General features: G+C 51.2%; 9 protein-coding genes and 1 non-coding gene across 10 annotated transcripts; 5 read left to right on the top strand and 5 right to left on the bottom strand.

The window, feature by feature from the left end:
- Nucleotides 1-49: 49 nt before the first annotated feature.
- COCSADRAFT_97215 (uncharacterized protein) lies at nucleotides 50-1,448 on the top strand (the record flags this gene model as incomplete). The annotated part of the gene is made up of 3 exons (XM_007705042.1): nucleotides 50-188; nucleotides 246-1,220; nucleotides 1,297-1,448. The coding sequence occupies 3 exons, from the start codon at nucleotides 50-52 to the stop codon at nucleotides 1,446-1,448; spliced, it is 1,266 nt and encodes a 421-aa protein (XP_007703232.1).
- On the bottom strand, nucleotides 1,392-3,037 carry COCSADRAFT_236653 (uncharacterized protein). Its single transcript, XM_007705041.1, has one exon. The coding sequence runs from the start codon at nucleotides 2,719-2,721 to the stop codon at nucleotides 1,504-1,506; it is 1,218 nt and encodes a 405-aa protein (XP_007703231.1). The 5' UTR covers nucleotides 2,722-3,037; the 3' UTR covers nucleotides 1,392-1,503.
- A 265-nt stretch (nucleotides 3,038-3,302) lies between these two features.
- On the top strand, nucleotides 3,303-4,352 carry COCSADRAFT_236612 (uncharacterized protein). The gene has a single exon (XM_007705040.1). It carries the CDS (start codon nucleotides 3,437-3,439, stop codon nucleotides 4,187-4,189), a length of 753 nt encoding a protein of 250 aa, XP_007703230.1. The 5' UTR covers nucleotides 3,303-3,436; the 3' UTR covers nucleotides 4,190-4,352.
- On the bottom strand, nucleotides 4,353-6,442 carry COCSADRAFT_236611 (uncharacterized protein). The gene is made up of 2 exons (XM_007705039.1): nucleotides 6,398-6,442; nucleotides 4,353-6,342 (listed from the first exon to the last, which is right to left on the bottom strand). Exon 2 carries the CDS (start codon nucleotides 6,278-6,280, stop codon nucleotides 4,517-4,519), a length of 1,764 nt encoding a protein of 587 aa, XP_007703229.1. The 5' UTR covers nucleotides 6,281-6,342; nucleotides 6,398-6,442; the 3' UTR covers nucleotides 4,353-4,516.
- A 1,063-nt stretch (nucleotides 6,443-7,505) lies between these two features.
- On the top strand, nucleotides 7,506-7,577 carry COCSADRAFT_t74. The gene has a single exon. It is a non-coding gene; the product is annotated as a tRNA-Thr (tRNA).
- Nucleotides 7,578-9,030: 1,453 nt separating this feature from the next.
- Nucleotides 9,031-11,180, bottom strand: COCSADRAFT_124000 (carbohydrate esterase family 4 protein). The gene is made up of 4 exons (XM_007705038.1): nucleotides 10,687-11,180; nucleotides 10,062-10,636; nucleotides 9,633-10,012; nucleotides 9,031-9,582 (listed from the first exon to the last, which is right to left on the bottom strand). The coding sequence occupies exons 1-4, from the start codon at nucleotides 10,958-10,960 to the stop codon at nucleotides 9,255-9,257; spliced, it is 1,557 nt and encodes a 518-aa protein (XP_007703228.1). The 5' UTR covers nucleotides 10,961-11,180; the 3' UTR covers nucleotides 9,031-9,254.
- A 2,753-nt stretch (nucleotides 11,181-13,933) lies between these two features.
- On the bottom strand, nucleotides 13,934-15,330 carry COCSADRAFT_344955 (uncharacterized protein). Its single transcript, XM_007705037.1, has 5 exons — nucleotides 14,849-15,330; nucleotides 14,726-14,797; nucleotides 14,592-14,670; nucleotides 14,318-14,533; nucleotides 13,934-14,268 (listed from the first exon to the last, which is right to left on the bottom strand). The coding sequence occupies exons 1-5, from the start codon at nucleotides 15,278-15,280 to the stop codon at nucleotides 13,952-13,954; spliced, it is 1,116 nt and encodes a 371-aa protein (XP_007703227.1). The 5' UTR covers nucleotides 15,281-15,330; the 3' UTR covers nucleotides 13,934-13,951.
- A 1,689-nt stretch (nucleotides 15,331-17,019) lies between these two features.
- On the top strand, nucleotides 17,020-18,707 carry COCSADRAFT_344945 (uncharacterized protein; the record flags this gene model as incomplete). Its single annotated transcript, XM_007705036.1, has 2 exons — nucleotides 17,020-17,205; nucleotides 17,254-18,707. The coding sequence occupies 2 exons, from the start codon at nucleotides 17,020-17,022 to the stop codon at nucleotides 18,661-18,663; spliced, it is 1,596 nt and encodes a 531-aa protein (XP_007703226.1). The 3' UTR covers nucleotides 18,664-18,707.
- A 1,071-nt stretch (nucleotides 18,708-19,778) lies between these two features.
- Nucleotides 19,779-22,269, top strand: COCSADRAFT_123993 (uncharacterized protein). The gene is made up of 3 exons (XM_007705035.1): nucleotides 19,779-20,003; nucleotides 20,065-21,473; nucleotides 21,588-22,269. Exons 1-3 carry the CDS (start codon nucleotides 19,799-19,801, stop codon nucleotides 22,149-22,151), a joined length of 2,178 nt encoding a protein of 725 aa, XP_007703225.1. The 5' UTR covers nucleotides 19,779-19,798; the 3' UTR covers nucleotides 22,152-22,269.
- Nucleotides 22,270-22,359: 90 nt separating this feature from the next.
- COCSADRAFT_39567 (uncharacterized protein) lies at nucleotides 22,360-25,837 on the bottom strand. Its single transcript, XM_007704872.1, has 2 exons — nucleotides 24,646-25,837; nucleotides 22,360-24,588 (listed from the first exon to the last, which is right to left on the bottom strand). The coding sequence occupies exons 1-2, from the start codon at nucleotides 25,607-25,609 to the stop codon at nucleotides 22,535-22,537; spliced, it is 3,018 nt and encodes a 1,005-aa protein (XP_007703062.1). The 5' UTR covers nucleotides 25,610-25,837; the 3' UTR covers nucleotides 22,360-22,534.
- Nucleotides 25,838-26,267: the final 430 nt, after the last annotated feature.

Raw genomic sequence — 26,267 nt, 5'->3', positions numbered from 1 at the left:
ATGGCAGACGCCATGCAGTCATGTGTCTATACACACTCTTCGGCTCAAGATGTTAGCGAGTTCAATTGTAGCGACATTGAGCACTTTGCTCCCTGTACTGTCGAGCGCACAGCGAATCCGGTTTGATCCTGGCGTCGCAGGCCCACCACTCGAAATCGTCCACCTCTACAATGACCAATGGCCAACTGGTACTTTTGCCTGATGTCTCACTCATCGAACTGATCGCCAACTTGACACCCCTCTAGGTATCACCGTCTCCAAAACCGGACGTAAATTCTCAAACTACCCTTCCGGCCTCGACCCCAACAACACCAACACGGGCAGCAACAACAAGCATGCCATAGCAGAAATCCTAGCCAATGGGACTGAAATCCCCTATCCAAATGTAGACATCAATAACCCACCCGATGGAGCAATCAACTACACCGTCTCTCCACCCGTTGGCGCAAACTACCCCAACTACCTCATCGGCGTCCAAAGCGTCGTGCTCGACGCCCAAGACCGCCTCTGGATCCTCGACACCGGCCGCGCCCTCACCCCGGACGGCACTCTCGTCCCCGCCTCCCCCGGCGGCCCCAAACTCATCGCCGTCGACATCTCCAGCAACACCGTGCTCCAAACCATCATCTTCCCGCCGACCGTCGCATACCCAACCTCGTACCTCAACGACATCCGCTTCGATCTACGGCCGAGTCTCAGCGGCACTGCCGGAAAGGGAATAGCCTACATCACCGATTCCTCCAGCGAAGGCCGCAACGGCATCGTCGTCGTCGACCTCGGGTCCGGAGACTCCTGGCGCCGTCTCGACGGTACCGCAGAGGTACGTGCTGAGCGTGGTTTTGTACCCTATGTATGGGGTCAACCTTTGTACTACATCCCCGGTCCCGGTCAACCTCTTACTACCGTCCCCCTGGGAAGCGACGGCATTGCCCTATCGGCATCAGGCGAGGACTTATATTTCGGGCCTGTGGGCGGCAGATCGCTGTATAGTGTCCCCACCGAGCGTCTGCGGGACAGGAGTGACGGCAGTGCGGAGTTGAGGGCGCAGGCGGCGGTGCAGAGGAGGGGGGAGAGGGGCGTGAGTGATGGGTTTGAGACGGATACGAATGGGTTTGTGTATGCGGGGAATATGGAGCAGAATGAGGTTGGGTTTTATAATCCCGAGAATGCGTCGGTCACGCAGTTTGTGAGGGATCCGAGGATTAGTTGGGTGGATACTAGTAAGTCCTTTTCCTTTTCATTCTTTCTATTCTCTTCCTTTTTTTTCTGGGTGCGTTGATGCTGATATGAACACAGTGTCTGTTGGAAGCGATGGGTATCTGTATTTCACGGATAACCAGCTTGCGTTTAGCTCGTCGTTTTACCCGGGAACGGATCGCAGAGAGAGGCCGTTTGTGCTGTTTCGAGCACCGCTGCCGAACAATGGGTCGAGAGTATTTCTACAGTAGAGAAAACTAAGCAGAAGATGACATACTTAATTTCTATATACAAAGACTACGCAGCCTATGTCTTGCCAAAGACGAAAATTCCTTTGCCGCTCCTGTACCCTTCCAGTGTATCTTTGACTTTGGCAATGAGCTCCTCTCCCTTGGTCTCCCACTCCCATTTGATCTCGTCAACAGGCATGTCTTTGAATTCTCCCTTTCGCGTCATGTCCAACACATCGGCAACAGTCTTTTGCTTCTCGTCTGGATGCTGCTCTGCCCACCTGCTCACCCAGAATCCGTGGAAGTGAATGTTTTTGAAGATGAGCATCGACGCAGGGATAGTCAATGGCTGCTTGGACATGGCGCCATAGGTAACAAAGTGAGCGGATGAGGACAGAAGCTTCGCCATTGCTGTTGCCGCCTTGCCGTTCACACAGTTGAGCGCCAGACGAATTGGTGCGCGACCCCCGTTTGTCCATTCTTTGGTCTGGTCCTTGATGCTTTGTGATTGCAATTCTGCATCTGTAATAACAACGTCTGCGCCAAGGTCTTGCAGCTCCTTCTTCATGGCATCCTCTTTGCTCTTGTCGTCGCGACTACGGATCACGTTGATGCTTTTGTAGCCCCACTTCTTGCCTATCTGAATGGCTGCGCGGCCAACGCCAGAGTTTGCCCCATTCTGTATGAACCAGTCGCCTTCCGAGAGGGTGGTGAAGTCGCGGAGCATCCGGTAGGCCGTGCATGGGTTGATAGATACAGTGCCGGCCTGGATTGCTGTGATTCCTTCGCGCATCTGCTCGTCGAGCTTTACTACGTCGTTGGTTGTGGCACTTGCGTGTGTGCGCCATGTTCCGAAGCCAGGTCCTTTCATGAATACCCAGTCGCCCTTTTTGAATCCCTCTTTCTTCACACCTTCGCCCAACGCAATGATTTCAGCTACGCCCTCATTTCCAGCAACGGCGATTGGCTTTGGGGTACTTAGGTCGGTTGTGAACCTGGGCTTCGACGGGTAGACACCTTGGATCTGGTTGATATCGGCGGGGTTAATCGGCGATGCGAGAAATCGTAGGGTCATGAGATTGCTATGAGGCGGCGAGATGGAATGGCTGTGGAGAGAGAGCACGGCAGGAGGCTCTCCATATTCGGAGAAGGTGAGGGCTTTTGCTTGTTCGTAGCCATAGGCAGAGATGTAGCGACGCTGTGGGAGCCGCGATACAGTTGGCGCAAGATTTTGCGCGCGGCGGATGCACGACTGCGCTGCCCGCGGAGACTGAGTAATTAGCCTGGAAGCCATTGTTGATATTAATTGGGTAGGAGAGAAAGGTTCCTCAGAGCCTAAAGCTCACGGGTGGTGCTCACGCAAAGTGCTATGGGACTACGGAGCTATGACGTTAGTTTAAGCCAGGGTTTGGTGGAGCGATGAAGCTTCGTAGTGGATTATTCCACCCCTGATCAACCCACATGTGTAGTATGTTCTTGCTTGTAATCTCTGGGACATCTGCATAATCCATGGGGGACATCTGCATAACCAAATATCGTAATTCTTCAAATGCCGCACTTTGACCGCGGTGCTTCTGTGCTTACCCACTTGGTATCAATAAGCCCGGGCGAATACAAGCGTCTACAGCGTAAAAGATGATCATACTCCATTATAGTCTAGTCATGACTTACTTAATCTACACATCTGTTCCCTAGGCAATTACATATGTGGCAGTGCAGCTTCACATGAAAGACAGTATAGACAAGGTGGCGTTTCGTGAATGTTCGCTCGCGCTCGTGCTCGTGGTATGCCGTCTATACGCCACTAGCACCGCCCCACCTGCGTCATCGCACCCTTGCGTCGTCAGGCTGCGCCCCTCTCTGAGCTGGTTTCCGCACCCCTCACCACTGCTACAAATACCCCTGGTCATACGTGTCTCCTGCCATACACCCTACACTACTGTACTTGTTTCTACGCACTTACAATCCACTACAACCTAACACCTTTCAAACTACAATACACATCCACCATGGCTGCCACCGTCAACGTAGAGAACATTTCCATGAAGACGAGCGAGGAGGAGATCAAGAGCTTCTTCAGCTTCTGCGGAAAGATTCAATCCATCAGTGTAAAGCCTACTGGCGACGACGCCCAGTCCGCCTCCGTCACCTTTGAGAAGGCTGCCGCCGCAAAGACCGCCCTTCTCCTCGACAACACTCAGCTTGGACCCAACTCTGTGCACGTCACTGCTGCTAAGAGCATCGATGAGCTTGCCGGAGAAAAGTCCGCCTCAGCCGAAGAGGCCAAGGATGGCGACCACCACATCGAGCAGGAACAGAAGCCCCGCGCACGCATCGTTGCCGAGTACCTTGCCCACGGCTATGCTATTTCAGACAAGGCCATTGAGCGTGCTCTGGCCGCAGACAAGCAGAACGGCTACAGCACAAAGTTCATGAACTTCATCAACAACGTCGACCAGAAGACCCAGGCTACACAAAAGGCTCAGGTCGTGGACCAGAAGCTTGGCGTCACAAACAAGGGCTACGCTGCCTTCAACACCTTGACCAGCTACTTCGACAAGGCTGCCTCAACCCCTACCGGTCAGAAGCTCCGTGCTTTCTACGAACAGGGCAACAAGACTGTCATGGATGTTCACAACGAGGCAAGGCACTTGGCGGACCTTAAGAAGCAGAAGGCTGGGGAGACTGGTGCCACCACCACCACTACAGAGGGTAGCGAGAAGCCCAAGGAGACTGTCACTGCTCCTGCCCCCACCTCATAGAAGAGTTCTTTGAAAGACACGAGGTTCCTTTCTTTCTTGACGATACCTACATGGTTTATAGTACTCATGATTACTTGCACATGATACCGAAGACACGAGCGCGGAGTTTGGGATGAACTGGCCTGGGCAGTTATGAAGCAATAAAACAATATAGTTTACCCAGAATTCACTTTGTTTGTTGAGATTCATTGAACAACGACATCTATTACGCGTCTCTGAAACGATAAAAACTAATAAGTCACTTGAAGCCAAATGTTACTACCAAACACAATCAAACAATGTAAATATGAACGCTCGCCCCACAGGAAACTGCTCAACGCTTCTTGTCTAGTATCCCCACTCCCCACCATCTAACAGACTCTGACTCGCCACAAAGCTAAACCCGCCAAACGGATTGTTATTCTGACTCTCAAACAGTGAATCATCAAACTTCTTGGTCAACACGGGACTAAGCGGCAAATCCGTAAAGTCCTGGGCAAAGTTCTCTGCCAACTCCGGGTCCGTAATCAGCGGCTGAATCGGCGGCGCCAACTCCCTAGCCTCAAGCTTCTTCCAGTCAATCTTGCGGAAGAAGCGATGCTTCTTGATTGTCTGGAGATCCTTGGACATGTTGAAGCCGAGGCGCTTCTTGGGGTCTTTGCGCAGGAGCCGAGTGAGGAGATCTTTGGCATCAGCGCTGAGATAGTAGGGGAGCGAGAGCTTCTGCTTTACGATTTTCTCTTGGATCTTGGCGTTGTTGTTGCCCGTAAAAGGGGGTGAGCCAGTAAGTAGGTCGAAACCGAGGGCGCCGAGGGACCACCAATCTACTGCTGCGCCGTACTCGAGGCCTTGGACGACTTCCGGGGCCATGTATTCTACGGTACCGAGGAAAGAGCGGCAAGGGTTGTCTTCATCGAGAGTGACTTTGCTTAGACCGAAATCGGTGAGGAGAAGGTGGCCTTCGGAATCCAAGAGACAGTTCTCGGGCTTCAGATCGCGGTAGATGACGCCGACGGTGCGGTGCAGATGGTCGAGGGCAAGTACCATTTCAGCCATGTAGAAGGCTGCAACGTCCTCGGAGAACATGCGCTCAGCGGCAAGGTGATGGAATAGCTCGCCACCTTGTGCATACTCGAGGATCAGATACAGCTTCTCCTGGTCCTGGAATGCATAATAGAAGTTGACAATGAATGGATAACGGTTCACGCTCTCCAAGACATTGCGCTCCGTCTTGGTCTGCTCGATAAGCTTCTTGTGAACGGTGATGGATGCTTTCTTGAACTGCTTCTGTGCGAACAGACGTCCAGTTTCACGCTGCCTGACAAGCAGCACAGTACCGTAACTACCTTTTCCAAGGCACATCAAAGGCTCAAAGTCCTCAGCAGTCATCTTGCGCGCCATCCCATTGTTGAACATAGTCGATGTCTTAGATAGCGTATCGGCGCTGAAGTCCTCGGCGTTCAGATCAATTTCGTAGCTCTCCATTTCCGTGCGGTCGCTATCACTCTCTCGACCAGACATACTGGTGTTGCTAGACATGTGCGATGCGACTCGGCTCATAGCGACACCTTTGTTGGAAAAGTCCTTCATGGGGGAATCGCTTCTGGAAGCCAAGTTCAAGGCCTCCAATTGGGCCTTGAGGCTGCTGATGCCTCCCATGGTAGACTGTGGTCGCAGCGCGGGACTGCTAGTGACGCTAGGGAGTCCAGAGCGGACGGGCCCGAACCGCGGGGTGCTGGTAATGGAATAGTCCGACTCTTCTCCACCCGATGTGACGGGCGTGTGAAAGCCACGAGTCACGTTGGTAGCCTGCAGACCTGCATTTGGTCCCTTCTTCTTCTTCCTCTTGTTTTTCTGGGCCTTCTTCATAACCGCCTCAAAGTCCAACTTGTCTGGTCCTAGCTGCTTGCCCTCAGGGTTGGGCTGTGCGTTACGCTTTGGCATAGGGCTGACGATATTGATCGGCGGGGTCCCAACATGGAGGGGTACTCTTGAGGAACTCATGTCCATATCCTCCAGGGCAAACATATCATCGTTTCGCATGGCAGGCTCGGAGGTATTCGGGATCTTGCCCGCGAGCTGCGCATCGTCATGATCGAATGCGAAAACCATGATGACGGTAATGAGGGGTAAACCAATTTAGAGATATTTGCGCTCTAGAGTGCACTTAGGTTCTGCACATTTCAGTCAGCTTTGTTCATCTCCTCGGTTGAGTAGGAGATCGCGCACATCCAACTCCGGACTTGGGCTGCCCAAAATCTATACCCGCCGCAGAGATTCACGGCGGAACGCCCACCCCTACTTGTCGGACAAGGGACGCGAAAGAAGCGTCCGTCTTATTTAGACCCGAGCTCAGCGCGCTATATGGAAAGAAGAAGCCAACTACGGTAAGCTGGGCAGTAAGTTGAGAGGCAGTCGCGGCGGGAGAAGCAGAGCCCATAGATGGTCGTGTTGGAATACTGGAAATGGTGAAAGTCGAGGCCAGGTTTGCGATCCTGGCAGGCGTTGTATGGTGGTGGTGTGTCGCGGTGCAGGGGAAAAATCGCGTTTGAAAAAGGTGTTGGAGGAAAGGTCAGCGATCAGCGGGAGAGGCTCAATTGTCCGGATTCTTAATTTGGTGCCTTGGCGGGCTAATTGCGGTGGCATGTGAATGACCTAACACCCGAATGGTCACCCGGCCCCGGATTCACATCTCCACATATGCGTGGAGATGCACCTCGTGCAAGGTCTATTGTACCGCGTGTTTCCTGGCGAGGACAAGCCGGTGCACTTGGCTACGCGACCATGGACGTGGCAAGGACGCAACGAAACCAAGACGCAGCCGTGAGGCCGTTGGTGAATCTCAGCTCAGCGCATTGAAACAACCCCCAGAAAGAGATAGCGCCCTCCTTTCAGCGCCCTTCTCCGCAAGCGACGTGTTGAGATTTGATTGCAAACACAGTCAGTTGGCCAGCCACCGTGGCTGTAGCGGCGTGACGGCGTGGCCGTAACGTAAGGGGGGGCGGCTCCAAACAGGAGGCTCCCTGTTTGTTCCAACCAGCATGACAGAATCAAGGCGCGACATATGACGCATTCGTTTCCACAAGAAACAACTTCAGCTTTGCACTGCACGCCCATGGACAGTCTTCATCTTCTCCAAGTTGCGATGCCATATTCCCATTCTTACGAAAATGTATAGTACAACTCCATCACCCGAGGTAAAGTGGGTATTACTGCTGGAGTTGCGGCCCGCCGAAAGACGACCTTCCTTACGCGCTTAGCTGCCTTATTTACACGGGAGTGTATACTGCGCGTACCGCGGTATATAAACACAAGTAAGATTAATTTCTCCATCGAAGCCTTCCTAGCTCAGTGGTAGAGCGCGTCACTAGTAATGACGAGGTCGTCAGTTCAATTCTGGCGGAAGGCATCTGATACTCCTTTTTTGCCAGTGCAGCAGCTATTGGACCCACATTTTTCGCGTACAACTGTTACGAATGAGCATCTGCGGCTTACCTCTCCGATGGCATTGAGTCTCGATAATCGGGTTGTTCTTTTTGTTCATACATTCGCATTTGATATGGATGTTTACGGATCTCAAGTAGACATGCGTACAAGTGTTTGGCTATGGCTTATTGCTGATGCTGAGGTCGTTTTTTTTCATATATCAGAGTTTGGGCCATACGCGTTTGAGGACTAACTCGAAAACATATGGTTCGAGTATAACAGTTACACGGTACTCTTTACAGATTGGCATACCTATGCAGTATAAAAAAAGATATTCTCGAATGAAGTGTGGCAATATGGGAGCGTGATAGATGGTACACAAATGTTCAGAACACTTAGAGTACAGTCGTATTTTGTACTGTTACTGGGTTGTAACAAGTACATATATTAGCAAGAGCAAATCCGTATACCCGTGCAAGCAGCAGTACATCAGCGCTCCTGGGACGTGCTTGAGAGGTAAGTGTGGTCGGGTGACATGTCTACACAAGCTCATATAAGGTATCTCGAAACAAGAGGTCATCACAGTGAAATGATCCTCTTGATAGTAATGTTTTCACTGCCGTTAGAACAAAGACCTACCTTGTGCTGGAACAGTGGAATTAGGTACGCTTAGAAATATTGAAAGAGGATGAAAAACACTACAGTGTTGGTACTCCAACATCTCATCTGTACCATTGTCAGTTCCAAGATACTCGACCATGTGCCAACTAAAGGGCAATGTAAGCGGATCGAATCCAGCACTTGTCCGTCTACATTGGCTCCGGGCCACACAATATGTCATCCCCCATCAACACCCTCCAGCCCAACCCCCTGCATTAGACCGACCCCATCATTTATTACCTAGCTCTACCTCTCACCAACTCGACGCGTAATCCCCACCCAAAAAAGCAAAATGTAGCTCTCGATCCAAAGCAAACCTAAACCCCTTGCTGCTTTCATGCGAATGCGTAATGACGCACCGCTAGCGTCCTCTTACTTTTCTTTTGCCTGATAAGGGTTAACTTGGCTAGTGCGAGGGGAGAAGCGCAATTAAGCGAGTCTGCCCAGTGAATGCTTTTTTGTCGGTATGTTATTGCCGCGGGTGGAAGAAGGAATGAAGCGGTTTCACTAGGCAGAGTGGCTAAGAGTGGCCGAGCAAAAGCTTGTTTCTCCACAACGAGTGAGAAAAGGAATGGTGGTGGGAGTTTGTATCTCGATGGGAGAACAAAAGAAAGATGATTGTATTTGATGCTTCTTCCGCGGTATTATGCAGATGGATGTTGTTTACACTTTTGGTGAGCAAAATGTTAGTGCTGTTCAATCAGCACAGTAACATCTGATATCCGACATGTTCATTGTCAAAGCAAAGTTGAGATACTTGGGGACAGAAATCATAGGGACTGTAGCAGGGCATTTGTTCAAGGAAAAAAGATTGTGGTTAAAAACTAGCTTTTTTACCTCGTGATATCGTTGGACGGAACTTGCATATTGCTCTCAGGCTAATACAGAAAAAGAGCTGCACATCTACTCTCATCTCTTCTCTTCCGAGACAACTTTTTCCCAAGATGCTTTAAAAGAAAACCTCCCTGCTATGACGGTTAAGGAGTTGGCAATTGTCAGCTTAAGTGCACTTTCCAAAGGCACCATTGCAACCAGTGCCGCAGTGATCAGCGGTGCTTCCACACCATCCATACTGCGAACAGCAGTTTCCAAACGTCGAACCGGTGCAAGTGAAGCCCGAGGTTCCAGCACAGGTTCCGTCGGTGGAAGCCTTAGCAGCGGCGGTGGTGGGCTTGGGCGCAGCAGCAGCAGTGCTCAAGGTGGTTGAGCCGGCACTGTTACCGCAGGTACCGAAGCCGGTCTGGCAGCCAGTGCCGCAGTAATCGTTGTTGCTACCGCACCAACCTGCAGAGCTGCAGCACTTACCGAAAGCGGATCCTGTGCAGGTGCTGGGAAAAGTTAGAAAAGTAAAGAATATGTAGGTACGAGAGTTTCTTACAATCCCTTGGTGCCACCGCAGGTAGCATCAGTGGACACCTTCTTGGTTCCAGTGGGAGCAGGGGCAGCAGAGGTAGGCTTTGCGCTGGCAGAAGTAGGCTTTGCGCCTCCAGAAGTGGAACCGCCGGTGCTAGCGCCACCAGCCTTGCGGTACCAGTTCTCGACAGGGTCGCCAAGGCATTCACCGACAGTAACGGCTTTGTAGCCGAGCTGGGTAAGAGTGGAGAGCATATATTCGGTCAAGTTCATGGCAGTCTGCTCGTGGATGTCGTGGCCAATCTCGAGCCACTGGCTGCTGGCGGGCCTACCAGAGGAAACGTTGCCCTTGAAAACGTCCTTGGAGTACTGAATCAGAGTAGGGTCATCGTGCTCATAGTCATCCTGGAGAAGTCAGTTGTTATTTCCAAATAGCATCATAAAGTGTGCGTACAGTGTCCACGTCGAAGTAGGTGACGTGGTAGCCAAGGTCAGCCATGTCTTTCTCGCAGCCAGACTCGGCAGTGCAGCTGGAGTAGGGAGGACGCATGTAAGTGGGGATTTTGCCAACAATGTTGCGCAGAGCCATCTCGTTCTTAATCATCTGATCGTGGCGATCCTGCGAGGAGATGGCGCTCAGATCCAAATGAGTCCAGGTGTGCGAAGCGAGCTGGTGGCCTTCAGCGTCCATACGCTTGATGACTTGGGTGAATTCAGGGGTGATATCAATTTGGCCCTTGCCGATGTTGTTACCAGTAATGAAAAAGGTAGCTTTGGCGTTGTAGGAAGCCATGACATCAAGAATGTGACTAGTGAAAACCTTCTGCGGGCCGTCATCGTAGGTGAGAGCAACGGTTCCTGGTTTGGTGCAGCTGTAGATACCGTTGCCACCAAACTCGACGTTTCCAGACTTAGTACGGGCAATCGAGGCGGTGCTGGTGCCGGCTGGTGTCACGTTCTCTGGGCAAGCTGGGCCATGCTTGTAGTCACAGCCGGGAGAGAAGCAGTAGTCGCTATCATTTCCGCAGTCTGGAATTCGTTAATGAAAAGTTTTGATATGTAACATGAACAAAACATACAGCCGGCTTGTGAGCAGCATTGGCCAGCAGGGCAGTTGCCAATGCCAGCTCCACACTGGCGGTCGTCCTGGCGGCGGCCAATTTGTGTCTTGACCTTGTTCTTGGCATTGGCGATCTCGTTGACGCCAGTGAATCGTGCTCCGATACCAGAAAGCAAGTCGCGAGCCTTGATGTCCTTTGGATCTAACCCGACAATGTTAGGGAGGCCGGTTCCATGGCCACTAACGATGGGGGCAACGGCTACAACGGCCGCAAGAGCAGCAGAGTAGTGCATGTTGGAAGAATGCGACCGGTCTTGATTATGGAATTAAAAGTAATAATCAAATTGGAATTGTAAACAGGCGAGAGCGAGCGGAAGGTGGTGGTCGACAACGACAACACACTGAGAGACCTGTAGATGGAAAACGAAGGTGGACCACAATAAGTGTGGTAAGAATTAGGTATCCGGTAGAAGGTATCCGGAGGTAAGCATTTCAAGGTGCAGACACCGTTAGTTTATGAATGGCAGATGATCGACGACTTGGGCCGATGTGTGGTGCCAATGCCAATATCGACTCGCGCTGAGACTAGTGTCTCCACCTAATGCTTGTCTAGATGCATGTGAGGGCGGAAAAAGTACACGTCCGTACTACCGACCCCTGGTTTGCAGGCATGAAATCCGCGCTACCGGCTTCGCTCAGGGAGGGAATTCCATGGGTTGCGGGTCAAACGGGCTGGATGGCCATGCAGGAACGAGAATGCTATCACAATGGCGAGTAAAAAATAGACTATAGTGTATTGACCTGTTTGGTTTGAAACGCAGTCTAGCGGGTATGATATTACGAAGAGAGCTCATCTTGCACTTTTCTGCCGCTCAGAAGTTTAATCACCGCCATGGCCTCGAAACGATGAGTGATTCACACCTTGGCGTTCTCCACTGCTCGTCTTGATGTTCAGGACGTGGCCGACGTTGTCCCTCCGCGGGTCTTTTACAGAGGGCAATAATGGTCTTTCGCGAGTTCCAGGGGCGGCATGATTGTCTTAGTCCATTATAGGTTGTCGTACCAGGCCAAATGCAAGGGAGAAGGTGACGTCTTCCCCTTCCGTAGCTTGTGGTGCGGCACCCAACAACGCCATCAAAGCATCGACCTCTTGCGGGCACATTGGCAACAGTCGCCGAGGCTATCCAAGCGGCCGCTACGGGGCTTGGAGCAGAGCTTGTCAGAGGTTAAGAGATTCGCTTGGCAAAACAAGTCAGGCTGCACGCCATGTCGGTTTGGGCAGCCAAGAATTGAATACGATGGCATAAACAGTGGCCCGCATTCAGGCACCGCATACTGTGCAGCTTGGTGTCGTTGGAGCCCCTGGGGCCAGGTGGTGGCAGGCGAGAAGAGAGATTACAGAGTGCCGAAACATGCGAGAACGATGAACGGCCCCGTATCATGCCGTATTGGGTGCCGTCGCTTCCCGACGATATCGCTTGAGCCAATCACCCGTATTGCCAAGCCATACTCATCTTATGTAGATCGCACTCTGGCAGGCCTGCCCCCAGCATACAACTTGGCTCATTCAAGTCTGTTGCCCATCTGCACCCTTCCAAAGATGGGAGCCTTTTACGGACACGAGACCCCTCAATATTTACTGGGAAGGGTGGTGGAGTAAGGTTGTATTGGCTCCATGCGGCTTTGCAGCCAAATACCGTTATGTCTGATTCATGGCAGTCCCTTTAAAACGTCTCCCTCCGAAATCTGGTGCAAGCATCCGAGACCCGGCCTTCGGGAATGTCGCCAGAAATAAAAGGCCGAGCCTATTTTCAGTGCCATGCTTTTCCCCTGCGAGACAAGCTTTTAGCCCAATGACTGGGATTTTCAGCCCTAGGCCAGCAGCTTGACTCGGACACTTAAAAGACGCCACAGTTGAAACCTGTGACAGCCTCGTTCTGGTACCAGCGCGATCCACTACTTAGCGGTTCTCGAGTTTTTTTACTATAGGGCTTGATGGTGGGGAACATTGTTTGCGGCCAGCAATGCGACTGGCAGAGCCACCAAAATAGGCATGGAGACCCCTCCCGAAGCCGCGCCAGCTAGGACTAGGATGCTGATTGGCCTTTGTCTGCCTCGCAGCCTGTACAATACTAGACATCTGTTCCGGACCGTCGCGCAGCACGATAACAGTAACGACTCGAGAAGCACAGCGAGCGCTGCCCTTATGAGCAATAACTCGCCTCCTTTTTTCCTTTTCGCTTCAATCTCGGCCATGAAAATTAACATGTCGCTCATTCGTATTTACACAGAGCGAAGTAGGATTACCGTGGGTCTTGCTTACGCTGCTAAGAAGTACCAAGTCCCTTCTCGCCGCTATTACACCGCTAAATTCTGCCCTCAGACACCGTGAGTCTGGTAGTATCTATACCCACGGCTAAAGCAGCGACTGCGGTGGTAGAGACATGCTGTATAGTGAGAGACGTGTTCCCTTTTCTCTTGCCCATTAAAATTACATGCATGCTAATATGCAGTACTACTGTACGGTGGTACAGCGCAGTAGAGGCGAATATTACCGCCTTAGCATGCCATTCTACAGTTCTTGTGCGAAAGACATAACTTGTTGTAAAATCGGAATATTGCCGCTGATCGCCATTTCATCATCGTTACCTGAAGGCTGCGATGTTATCACTGTGAGACATAACTACGCATGCCTTTTTTTCTCAACCATTTTCTATTCCGTTACGTGATACCGAGCCTGCAAACCATGTCTCCACCGTGTCGTCTTACACTACGAAACATCCATGTGGTAACCACAGAATAGTGTTTAGTTTGATAATTCCCGTGCTACTCCAAATCCGTCGAATGTATGATTCCAAGACTTACACAGTAATGGTTGGATATGACACACTTACAATCATGCCGGGTTGGCCGGACCGCCACCCTTGGTCCTCCGTCAGCGGCTCGATTCAATCGCGATCCGCTGCGAAGCTACACTTGACGTGTACTTTGAGTTTTCCAATCTATGATTACAGTTCAAAATGCGGGATCTGCGGGGTATGCGTTGAGCTATGTTCACTCCCAATCTTGACGTTCATTCAAGAGGACATTGTGTTCAGGTTAGGCACAGACTACTAGCGCGTAACAATGACAGCTTCTTCCCCGTGCGCTCTTCCACAACACAGATGAAAGATGATCTATTGCCTCGCTATGAAGGAGGAAAAGCCAAGATGAAATCGAATAGATAGATGATATTTCTCGCACTGTTCGTTCTCACTATGGAAGATCGGGTACGTATTTTTATTTCAACATATCTCAGACTTATCCACAGAGTCTTGCGTAACGGTGGTTGAAACCATGATACTACTACCGTGCTTGACTCTCAATTCCTCCTGACTGTTTTGGGCACACAACCAGTGTAAGTCTATAGTGTTCAGCCCGACCGCCTTTGTTATATCGCGCGTCGCTCTACTTCCAATGGTTCCTAATTCTATTCTGCTACCGTGTTTCTGATTTGTATTGCTATCTGCTTGTCTCCGGTAGCCATGGGAGTCATAGGAGGTCTTGGTACGGGCTGAATTTGTTAAGACTGCGAATGCAGGACAACACCCGATGATGACGGCTGTGGTGACATAAGCGTTGGAACGCATGTAAATGGGAACCCAACTTACCGATTGAACATTCCACCATGCCCCAAATAGCAAGCCATGTGGGATCAAGTGGTGCGCCCACTGCCTCAGGCTTGGATGCGTTCACAGCTACCTGAGTGACACGCAGACAGGCGAATAGTATGCAGACAAACCCTGTTCCGAACAGACATAGCATTGATATCTTTTTCCTACGCGGCATCTGAAGGCTCCACGTGAGCCATATGGGAAGAGCCATGACTGTGACAGTCGCGAGTTAGCAATTCATGCCACATCCAAGTATCGTAGGAATACGTACTCATCAAATTCGTAGATGTATCTGCAACAAAGGAAAAATACAAGCTGAAGAGTTGAGCACTATGTCGAGCTTTCCCTCCCTGTAGCAAGAAAGCATTAGTCGTCATTCTCAAGATGGACAGCGGATAGACTCACACAACCTCCCGTCCAAAAACCAGACGGAGTGCCACATGATTTGAAGTAAAAGTGGTAGTTTCCAAAGAAGGTCTATAACCAAAGTGAGTTGACAGCTAACACAACGTTCTGGTAATTACTTACAAGTACACAAATCCCAACGATGCCCCACCACACAACAGTATAACACCTGGATAACCCGACCAACAATCTCCGATAAAGTAGCAACAGCGAGCACTTGATCGCCCACAACACCCCCCAAAACAAGTTGAAAGCAGCAAACACCATCTTCGTCATAACAACCGCATCGTGCGCTAGCTCCGGGTAGGGTGCAGTCTCTCCATTCACAACAGCATACACTCTCTGCATATACGGCGATACAGCAATATACAGCGCGCACTTTGCAACATAGAAAGCGAAGCCGGCAAAGACAAAGTAGTCAGACGCCGTCAGCCGTTTTGGCTTAGCGATATTGACACATATCCTGGCGAGGACGACAGAGCTTGTGAGACTGAGCATTGAGTATGCAACTTTGAGCACTGTGCCCTGAGCAAAACCGTTGGTGAGCGTCGACATGTTTTGGCTGGATTTGACTGAAACGAGACGATTACGACGAAAGAAAAAAAGTTCAGAAACGGAGGGAGGGGAGGGAAGAGCATAGCAAGGTAATAGCCAGGCAAAACACTGGCGGTAGTTGTACTTTCCAGCATGTTCGGCTTATCCAGATAATGGGGTGCGTACTATCACTTGCCTTTGCGGCGTAGGCGTAAATCGTCACAGTTGTCGAGACCTAGTCGGTCGATGTTGCGAAGGGGGGACGGGCGCTCAATTTGCTGTGCCGAGCGTATGACTGCGGGCCCCCCAACAGCGGATATCGTCATGTTAAGAAGATTTGCAGGGAAGATCGATGTTTGGTACCCTGAAGTTGCCCTTGTGAAACGTGTGATTTGAGATCAGTGGTTGCCTTGGGAGATCCTACACAGTAGGTCGTGTATACTTTAATGGCATGTTGGAAAGACCTCTCGCTTCAGCTAGCACATGGAGATCGAAACTCTTTGATGCTTTTTAGCTGATACAGATGAAGATTCACGAGATTGTGCAAAGCAATGGGGTTTCTGGTGGTAGGTTGCTTCTCGAAAAACTCGTTGTGCTGATTGCTGTTGCTCCTCGGTACCATCTTCATCAAGGAAGAATTTGCCGCATCTTGGCGATACGAACTTCCCGCACGAAGATAGAGCGGGCTTGGGGCTCAAATAGAGCAATCCCTTCACGGAGAATCTTGAAAAGATGAGGCGTCTGGGCCCAAGCGGCACATGCATGTTGGCGGCACGGATTTAGCGTCCGCTTCGCGTGCGCCCAACGGCCAACCTCTTCCCTCGACATTGGCTGGAAAGCTCTGCCGACTATGATATTGGTTAGGGCTCATACAGGGCATAGAGTGCCCTCTTCCGACGGCGTAGGTCTTAGACAAAACGGGAATTACGAGGCGTAAATACGTAGTCGATGATCCCTAATATCCTGCGAGCCAGCTTGTATTTGGCATACTGGTGGGTTGCTGCTGTTCCTTCACATTAAGGGCTTCACCAGATGCAAAAGTGGACTTTCGGCTCGAGTCAACACGCAATCTGAGAGTAAAGACTGCGCATCCCTGCATCTAGATCCTACTGAGCTTAACCCCGAAATCCTAATGCACCCGTCAGTTTTCTATCATGCCACTACATCTCGCAGCCAAGGCGGCACAGTATGTGGCACAGCAGCGAGTAAAGAATTCTCGGCTGCCCATGAGTGGTGGATTGAGAACAGTCACTGCAACGCTTTGATTGTGCGCGTACAGAGTAACTAGGGTATGTCTTCCCAACCAAGGACGATGTTGTGGTGGCGAGATTTGAAACCATTTCATCGACCGACGATGTATACTATCGACTCGTACCTAGTAAAAAGAATGATGACGTCCTAAAGAGAGACAGATTTTCCTTACAGCTATTGCTTAAGAATAGCTTAATGAGTCGCCACTCCGGGTTAGCATCATCCTCGGTTGGGAAAATATATCCTTGTTACCCTGTACACTATCTAGCCCTTGCACATGTAGCCTGTGGTCAGTTGAATTGCACCCTGCAGCTAGATGCGATCCTTCGCCTGATTTCCAGACATTAAATGCAGAGCGAAATGTCAGTTTCTTAACGCAGCTGCGCTCCGGGACATTCATCAATTCTTATAAGTGACCACTGAGTGCCATAACTGTCACTTGAGGCACATCCCCTGCTTTGGACGCATTCTCTTTACCAAGCTAATTGCAAGACACAGCGCCGCACGCTATGAAAGCCTCTTTGGTTGCCTCGTTTGGGGCTCTTTCTGTCATTGCTTCTGCACAAGACGTTTTTGAGTCCCCGGACTTCAACATTGTAGAGGCTCTGGCTACCAACGGTGTCAATGTCTCCGCTATTCCTGCCCTGGCTGCGTTGAGTGAAAAGCGTGCTATCTCAACCGGATGTATGGCGGCTGTAAGTCATATTGTTATCTATCAAGGGCATCTCTGATTCTTAACAAAGTGCGGTGCTCTCAAAACTATCTTTGGAAATGAGCTTCTCATTAGCGGATCACCCGCGTACGATGCATTCACCAGTAGATACTGGTCTACACAAGCATCTTTGGTGGACCCAGCCTGTGTGTTGAAGCCGTCGACTGCGCAAGATGTATCAATATTGGTACTCATGTCTCGTCTTACTCAGTGTCCCTTTGCTGTAAAGGGTGGTGGACATACTGCCTTCCCTGGCGCATCTAGCATTCAAGATGGCATCACGGTAAACATGGAGGACATGAACGAAATCACACTCTCCAGCGACCAAAAAACCGCATTTATAGGGCCAGGAAATCGATGGGGGCCGGTATATGAAAAACTTGGTCAACACAGCCTTGCTGTCATGGGTGGCCGCGCATCAGAGGTAGGCCTTGGCCTTGTTCTCGGCGGGGGTATCAGTCACCAATCCAGTATCTATGGATATGCTTGCGACAACGTTGCTTCCTTTGAAGTCGTCACTGCGACAGGCGCTATCGTCACTGTCACCCCGACCATCTACCCAGATCTCTACTGGGCACTTCGTGGAGGTGGGAACAATTTCGGTATTGTCACCCGATTTGAGATGGAGACGATTCCCCAGGGCTTGATGTGGGGCGGAACCCGAGTTCACACGGAAGCTACTTACCCGCTTCTTATCGATGCCTTTGCTTCGATGGCAGAAGACGCCAACAAAGACCCCAAATCTGGCCAGATTCTCTCATTTGCTCTGGCAGCTGGCCAAGCGGGCGCACAAATCCAACTAGAGTACCTCGAGCCTGTAAACGAGCTCAATCCCCCACCTATCCTCGAGAAGTACCTCAATATTACTTCGATAAATACCGTCACCATGAACAGAACTTTGGCAAATGACACCTCCCTGATTACCGATCAGATGCCCAACGGTCACCGCTACGCATTCTGGGCTTCTACCTTCAAACTGGATCGAAAACTCATGAACTGGCTCCAAGAACGCCATCGAAAGGACTTCACCACCATGCCCAACAAGGGCTCGCTGACATTTCAAGCCTTCACTGTGCCCGCCATGCAAAAGATGAGCAAGAAAGGCGGCAACGCGCTCGGCCTCTCTCCTACCGACGGACCATTAATGCACAGCCTCCTCTACCTGGTATGGGAGGACGCTTCTCAAGACATCAAGATCCAAAGAGCCGCTCAGAATTTCATGAGTGCAGCAAAGGCAGAAGCAAAGAGACGGGGCAAGTATCACGACTTCATTTACCTGAACTATGCTGGGCCGCACCAAAATGTTATCCCAAGTTATGGCAAGGAGAAGCTGGCTAAGCTCAAGGCTGTCTCTAAGAAGTACGATCCTGCTGGTGTGTTCCAGAAGCTGCAGCCTGGTGGGTTTAAGCTTGAGGGGGCGCCATATGGGGAGAGGATCTGATCTGAAAGAGGCCAATTTCGTGTAGTATTTATTGATGAAGTAGAACAAGAATTTATCCATGTGTCCTTTGTACTCGTAGTCGCGTACAGAGGAGGACATGGCGCTACGCCACTCCCTAGTCTAAATGCAGCAAGGTTCCTCATGTCCGACCAGTGAGCGTGTTGTTGTTCTGCCCCCACACCTTTCTTCCCAACTGCAGCAACATCTGCTGCACACTAACGGCCCACCTCATCATGTGAGCAGCCAGGGATTATGCACGTCGTCAGGCTAAGCAGCTTCTTAGCTGCGGCGCCAACAATTCACCTCTACCATCCTTGATGTACTACAGTTATTCTTGTCTCTACCACTATTATGACAACACATGGCACGCCAGCTGCGACCCGAAGACTACACAGTAGGATGGGTGTGTGCGCTGCCTGTCGAGATGGCGGCGGCACAGGAGATGCTTGACGAGGAGCATGCTGGTCTGGGACACAACCTACTAGCTGATAATGACAAGAATCTGTATTCACTAGGTTCCATCGGTGGTCACAACGTCGCCATTGTGTGTCTGCCTGCCGGCCGGATCGGCAATAATCCAGCAGCCGTAGCGGCAACTCGAATGCAAGCAACGTTCAAAAATATTCAATTTAGATTGATGGTCGGCATTGGTGGCGGTGTCCCGAGTTCTGAAGCAGACGTCCGCTTAGGTGACGTTGTTGTCAGTCAGCCCCACGGGAATCTCGCCGGTGTGGTACAGTATGATATGGGGAAAACAACACCAGGCGGCTTTGAACGAACCGGATCGATTGATGCACCGCCCGAGGTACTGTTGGCAGCTGTCGCGTGGGTAAAGGCTAACAACCTGCGTGGTAAAAGCAAGCTCACTGAGTACATCTCTAAGCTGGAGGGTATCCCCAAGTTTCAACGCAGCAACGCAGGGGCTGATGTGCTTTTTGAAGCAACATACGACCATGTTGCGGGGCAGACGTGCGACAGGTGCAGCCCTGACAGACAGGAGGCCCGACAGGCACGCCCCATCGGGGAGGAAGTAGTGGTGCACTACGGCAGTATTGCGTCCGGCAACCAAGTAATACGGAGTGCTGCTGAACGAGACAAAGTTAGCGTTGGGCTCGGCAAAGTACTGTGTTTTGAGATGGAAGCAGCAGGGCTAATGAATAGCTTTCCGTGTCTCGTTATACGCGGTGTCTGCGACTATGCAGACTCACACAAAAACAAGTTGTGGCAACCGTACGCAGCGGGAACTGCGGCCGCATATGCGAAGGAAATTTTGTTGGCGATACCACCAGCAGAGCCGTCCAAGTTGCATACGGTAGAAGGAGCAATGAGAGAGGCGAGTGGTAAGTACTGCTGCAGCCGTCCTATATTGCGACTTGTAATAGCGCACTGATGCAGCAACAGGAAACGTACCCAAACCTAACTACCACATACCCTTTCTTATGAACCAACACTTTGTTGGACGTAGAAAAGAGCTTCACATCTTGCAGCAAAGGCTAATGGTGGGCCAGGACTGCCAGGCGCTATCCATTGTGGGGCTTGGTGGGACAGGAAAGACACAGTTGGTGTTACAATTTGCATACAGCGTAAAAGATAAATGGCCAGAGTATTCGATCTTCTGGGTGCCTGTGCTAAGCATGGAGAGCTTTGAGCAGGCATGTGTAAGCATTGCAAAGGTTCTGGGTATACTACAGGGGGCAGATGACAAGGAAGACATTAAAGAGCTGGTGAAGCAAAGATTGAGCTCGAGTCGAGCAGGGCGGTGGCTGATGGTGGTGGATAACGCTGACGACCCTAGCATCTTGTTTGGAACAACAGAGTCACAGGGGATTTTTGACTATCTACCAAAGAGCGAGAGCGGTATAATACTGTACACAACACGCACGATGGAAGTAGCAGTGTCATTAACACCGTACGATGTGCTAGAGCTGGAGGCCATGGATCGTCAGGACGCGATCGATTTTTTCTCGAAGTCGCTAATCAGGAAAGAGCTTCTCCGTGACCACACCGCGAGAGACCAGCTACTAGAAGAACTAACACGTCTACCACTGGCTATCGCACAGGCGGCTGCGTACCTGAATATGAATCGGATGACAATCGCGAAATATCTTCGACTACTGCATAATACCGAACAAGACCTTATCGGTCTACTAAGCAGAGAGTTTCGCGACAACACACGATACAAAGGCTCAGCGAACGCAGTGGCGACTACGTGGGTGGTGTCTTTCAGCCAGCTACGCGAGCACGATATATTTGCGGCAGATTTGCTGGAGTTTATATCCTGTATAGAGTGGAAAGCCGTACCGCGGTCTTTGCTGCCAAACACAAATTCGGAAGAGGAGATGGAAAAGGCCATTGGCACGCTGTGCGGATACTCCTTTCTAGTAAGACGCGATGGCGGCACTCAAGAAACGCAAGAAGAGAGTGAAAAACATACAGAGCCGGATAAGGAAGAGTGGTACGATATCCACCGACTTGTGCACTTAGCAACACGGATCTGGGTCAAGAAGAATGGCGATGCAAGTAAGGTAGTAGAGGATGCAATCCGACATGTTGCCGACGTCTTCCCATTCGCATGTTACGGGAACCAGACCGTTTGGAGAGCGTATTTGCCGCACGCGCTCCGGTTGCTTAACAGTGGGCAGCACTGCAGCACGGATGACCTTTCTGAGCTGTGTCTGCGATTTGGGATCTGTCTGCGAGAAGAAGGCAGGTTCCAGGAGGCATTGGTATGGCTGGAAAAGTCATATCAGGATAGAGATCGCCTTAGTGAGGACGATCCAGACCGCCTATGTTCACAGTATCATCTCGCGGTAGCATACACATACGATAGACAGACGCGAAATTCGATACCACTGTTGGAGCGCATAGTAAAGATAAGAGAGAAGACCTCATCTTCAGAGGCCCCAAGCCTACTGGAATCGCAGGAATGTCTCGCAGTAGCATACAGTTTCGACGGACAGGGGCATAAGGCGATAGCTCTTCTGGAAGATGTTATTGAAGTAGTGGAGAAGACGCTAGAGCCAGAGAACGATGAACTACTATCGTTGCAACACACGCTCGCAATAGCATACAGCAGTGATAACCAGATCCACAAGGTGTTGCCACTTGTAGAAAAAATTGTGAAATATAGGGAAAGGACGCTGCCGCCAGAGCATCCAGAGCGACTGGACTCGCAGCACACCCTCGCAGAATCATATTACTTGGACGGACAGATGCAAAGAGCAGTGTCGTTGCTGGAACATATCATGAACATGAAGGATAAGACGCTAGAGCCAGAGCATCCGGATCGAATGATGTCGCAGCACATGCTTGCGCTAGCATACTATGCGCTTGGACAGGTGGACAGGGCAGTGGAACTGATGAAGAGTGTTGTCGCTATTGAAGCTCGCACGCTACGAGATGGTCATCCTTCGCGGCAGGCGTCAGTTGAGGTGTTGGCTGATATGCTTGCAGATCTGGATGCGAACGAGGATGTAGTGTCAGATTAGCTGAAAAGGGCGATAGTGAAGACATTTCCAGTGAGGAGGGCGACTAGCAGTGTTAAAATCAATAGTTTCCAAGCTGGCAACGTCAAGCACTTGAGTTACTTCCTCATCAAGAAGATCGAGTACCGAAACGATACCTTTTACACGTTGTACAACGCAAGAGGACAAAGACATGCATGCCCCCCAAGTCAAACGGAATGACAATCATGTTGTTGTTAATTCTCATTCTCTCACTTAGCATTGCATGAACAGACAAACAAAAAACTCTCGTTGCAAACAAAAGTAATCCAGACTTTGATTGCTATACTGAAATCTAACTCGAGACAACAATGAAAAGATCGTGTATATTCCTTCACATCATACTTCTCTACAAACAAGACAGATCATCATGCCTTCTCCTCAGTAGACTTACTAACGACCGGCTCATCTACTTTCTTGCTGTCAGATTCAGCACTCTTGACGTTGCCTCCGTCTACTGCGTCTGGGCCTGAACCAGGAAAGGCACCAGGGGCGTCAGCGGACCCAGGGGCTTTCTCCGTCACCACGGGATCCTCTAGCTTCAAGGCAGCTGACACCTTGGACGTGAACGATTCAAGAGTACCGGACGCCACAGAGGACACCTGCTCTGACAAGGAAGTATTTTCAGTCTTCGTCTCAGTCTTTGTCTCAGTTGCAGAAGCAGGCTGAGCCTCGTCCTTTGACAAAGTTTTGGCCAGTTGAGGCTTTTCTGATTCTGGCACAGCGCTCTCGTCCGTTGCAGCCTTGGTGGCGACGGGCTCTTCAACCTTTGCAGGAACATCGAGTGATTTCTGTATCTGCACAGCCATCTTGGCAGCTGGAACGTCGAGGCTACCGTCTTCAACAAAGCTCCAGATTGCAGTCACAGGTCCAACACTCAGTTTCTGGGCTGGCACAGCAGTTGTGGCAACCGCATCGCCTGGAGCTGGAGACGAAGCAGGCTTCCTCCTCTGTGGGCCCTTGGCCCGGCTCTTTCGAGCATCTTGCAGCGGTGTAATCTCCTTTTCTTCGACTTCCGGCTCAGGTTCCTTAACTTTAGGAAGGCCTTGTGGCCCTAGACCAATTTTGCTGTTGAGGTCTTTGAGAAAGCCGGCTTGGAGAGCAGCAATTTTGCCTCCAGCTGGACGACCAGTCAGCACTGATCTTGCCTTGTGCGGTGAAGCTTCGTTCTCGCTGGCTTGTGACTCTGCATTTGAACCATTTTCTGAAGGGCCAGTAGATGACTTGGTTGGGCGTGCTGAGGTATGCCCTCTCGGGCGTTCGGGAATGATAGGTACTCTCGTTCCCCCAGCAGGTGACTCCTTCCTGACAGGTCGGGCAGGAATACTAGGCTGAGCGGGGACGAAGGATTTATGATCCTGTGGGGAATCTTCGGCGTACTCGTTCGTTTCCTCTATCTGGGGCGTGCTGACCGTGGTCTCGAGGTGTCCGTGTGACGGCGCGTCTTCCCAGATATCCTGACTTGGGAAACGTTGCTGCATACCGGGGCGGCCTGATGTCTCGTCTCGCACTTTTCCAAGAAGCTTGTTTTCGGCAGCGAATTGCTTCGTATGGTCAGAAAGGAATGACTTTTGATCTTCCTCAGTGATCTGGCGCTTGCGTTGCTCCTCTGTTTCTGGGCTTTCGAATGCTTTGGCAGGACTGACATCTCCTTTGCTGACGGCGGTTTGAGGCTCTTCAGGCTCCTGGGGAGTATCAACGGTAGTCTCGAGCTGCAGACTACCAGGTGTGTCCTCCCAAACATCTTGGCTTGGGAAGTGGTGGCGAGCATAACTAGGACGCTTGACCTCGTCAACCTTTGAGTTAGGCTTCTTGGTCTCTTCATCCTCTGCGAAGAGCGGTTCATATTCTTTATGCGACTCAAGCGGAGTGCTGCTGTGTTCATACTGCGCTGGGCTCGGAATCACGCGTTGCTGTTGCGTGCTCCTGTTCCTACTAGAGCTCCTACTGGAGGTGCGCTGCTTGGTGATGTACTGTGACGTGCCGTCCTCATTGGAAATGTATTCATTGCCGTGGCGCTCGAGCTCAGGTGACACAGCAGGTTGCCTCCACTCAGCATCTGGGTGCTTCTTCAGTTCATCAGAAGCAAGGATAGGTGTACCATATCCGCGCTCGGTAACCCATCCACCCTCAGCATTAGTGTTACCGCCTCGCGGTCCAAGGTCTGCGGTTGGAGGGTCGTAACCTCCACCATGAACCTTACTAGAACGGTGTGTAGGCGGATCAATATGAATGACTTCTCCCTTGTCATTTACCTCCTGGCCGGCCTCGTTACGAAGTGGGGAGTCAGCGTGGCGAGTTTTGTTTAAAGAAGTCACGCCAGAAGACTGCGGTCTAGGAGAAGCCATCCTTGAGGCATATTCCTCGGTGGCCCTGTAACCAATCTGCTCATCGGGAGTTCCAACGACATCCCGGCTAGTGCCTGCACAACAAGTTTAATACCAAATGCATATTCGTCTCATAGGATCAAGTAACGTACCCACTCCAACGTCTTGCGACCTTGTGTGCACAAGTTTTTCCAGGTTGTCCGCGCCCCAGTGGTAATCTTTTCTGTTTTCCTGAATGTGAGGGCCATACTCGCCCGCTTTCTCACGCTTCAAATCGTCGGGGTGTTTTTCGTACCACTTTTGCTCGAATTCGTCTGTCGATATCTTGCCATGGCCGTGCATGCCATAGCTGCCAGGAGGTCCGTGGAAGATCTCGCGGCCGCTCTTTGTGCGCCCATGATGACGACCACTGGGTTTCTGGTGGAAACCAACTCCTTGAGATCCAGGCTGTTGCGCAAATGGCGCCGGGCTTGGAGCCTGCACATCTCCGGCATTGCGAAACATGGGCACTTGTACGCCAATCTCCGGAATACCATGCTCATCCTGATCGTTGTAGATTGAGCTAGGGCGTGAACCAGCTGACGAGCCAGAACGGCCAGACTTGGCTTGCGAAACCTTGTCATCAACTGACAGTTGCGAGCCAAAGCCAGCGGCTGCTGCTGTTTGCGAATCGGTCCGCGTCACAGCCTGAATCCGTGTTTTTGCGGTAGAGCTCGGAACTGAGGCAGTCGGAGCATGCAAGGGCAAGTCGCCTGCGACATTCTTGGTATGCTGTGGAGAGCCACCCTGGTTGTCTTCATTGAGAGTCTTGGACAAGTCCTCGAAACTGGCGTATTCAGTGCCTTCCTCTCCGAGTGAGGGCATAGAGACACTGGGCGGGCGAGAGGGCAGCTCGGTGCTGAGGCGATGGCTATCTTTTGGTGGACCGCCGGGTACATAGGTGGGATCGTTGAGCGGGGAGGGGGCGTATCTGTCCCCGCTTGGAGAGACGGAGCGGTCCATACCGCGGTTCGGACGAGGGGGGATCTTGGGAACTTCCATATGGCTTCCCGGCGCCGGCGAACGGCTATCCTGGGAGCGCGATGGGCGTGGAGGTATTGTTGGTTGAGCGGTCATTGTGTGCTTAGCCGTTGCTCGATGGCTATGTGGGGTAGAGATGTTGGGTAGGCTGCGGGGGGTCTTGGAAGGCTGAGAGAAAATCAATGTCAGCGACAGGTAAGACACGGACTGGTTGTTTGATACGTAGATCGTCAGACAGACAGCCGCATTGACGACAGTGAAGAAACAGATAAATGTAGAGAAGTGGTCAGCCAGCTCCACCAAGCTGTAGCCAGCCAATGAGGGGCAGTGCAAATGAGAGCCCGAATGCTGCGGGACAGGGCGAGGTTTTATAGTGCAAACTCACCACACAACACGCAATTAGGCCCGACACTCAAAGTGAGGCTAAAGAGGAAAATTGGATGGTTCGGTATGGTGTTGCCAAATGGCGCAGAGTGGATTGGCGTGGTGAAGCTGGGGTGGTGGACTTAAGTAGCAGACAGCTCTGTGACCCGCATTTGCATCATGCCTGGATATGGTGCATGGGGCCCTGGCGTCTGGCGTCTGGTGTCTGGCACGCGGCAACCATCATCAGCGCCCGCGGTATGCATGCGTATTTGGTGACTTGGCTTTGTTTGCTCTGCCGTATGCTTCCTGGTAATTGCATTGAGTTGACCAAAAAAAGAAGAAGAAGAAGAACATGTCATTTCCCCAAACGCTGTCTATCCATTCATCG

This window comes from Bipolaris sorokiniana, assembly GCF_000338995.1.
Source record: "Bipolaris sorokiniana ND90Pr unplaced genomic scaffold COCSAscaffold_13, whole genome shotgun sequence".
In the NCBI taxonomy this organism is placed as follows: Eukaryota; Fungi; Ascomycota; class Dothideomycetes; order Pleosporales; family Pleosporaceae; genus Bipolaris; species Bipolaris sorokiniana.
This window is presented reverse-complemented; position numbering and strand designations above follow the sequence as displayed.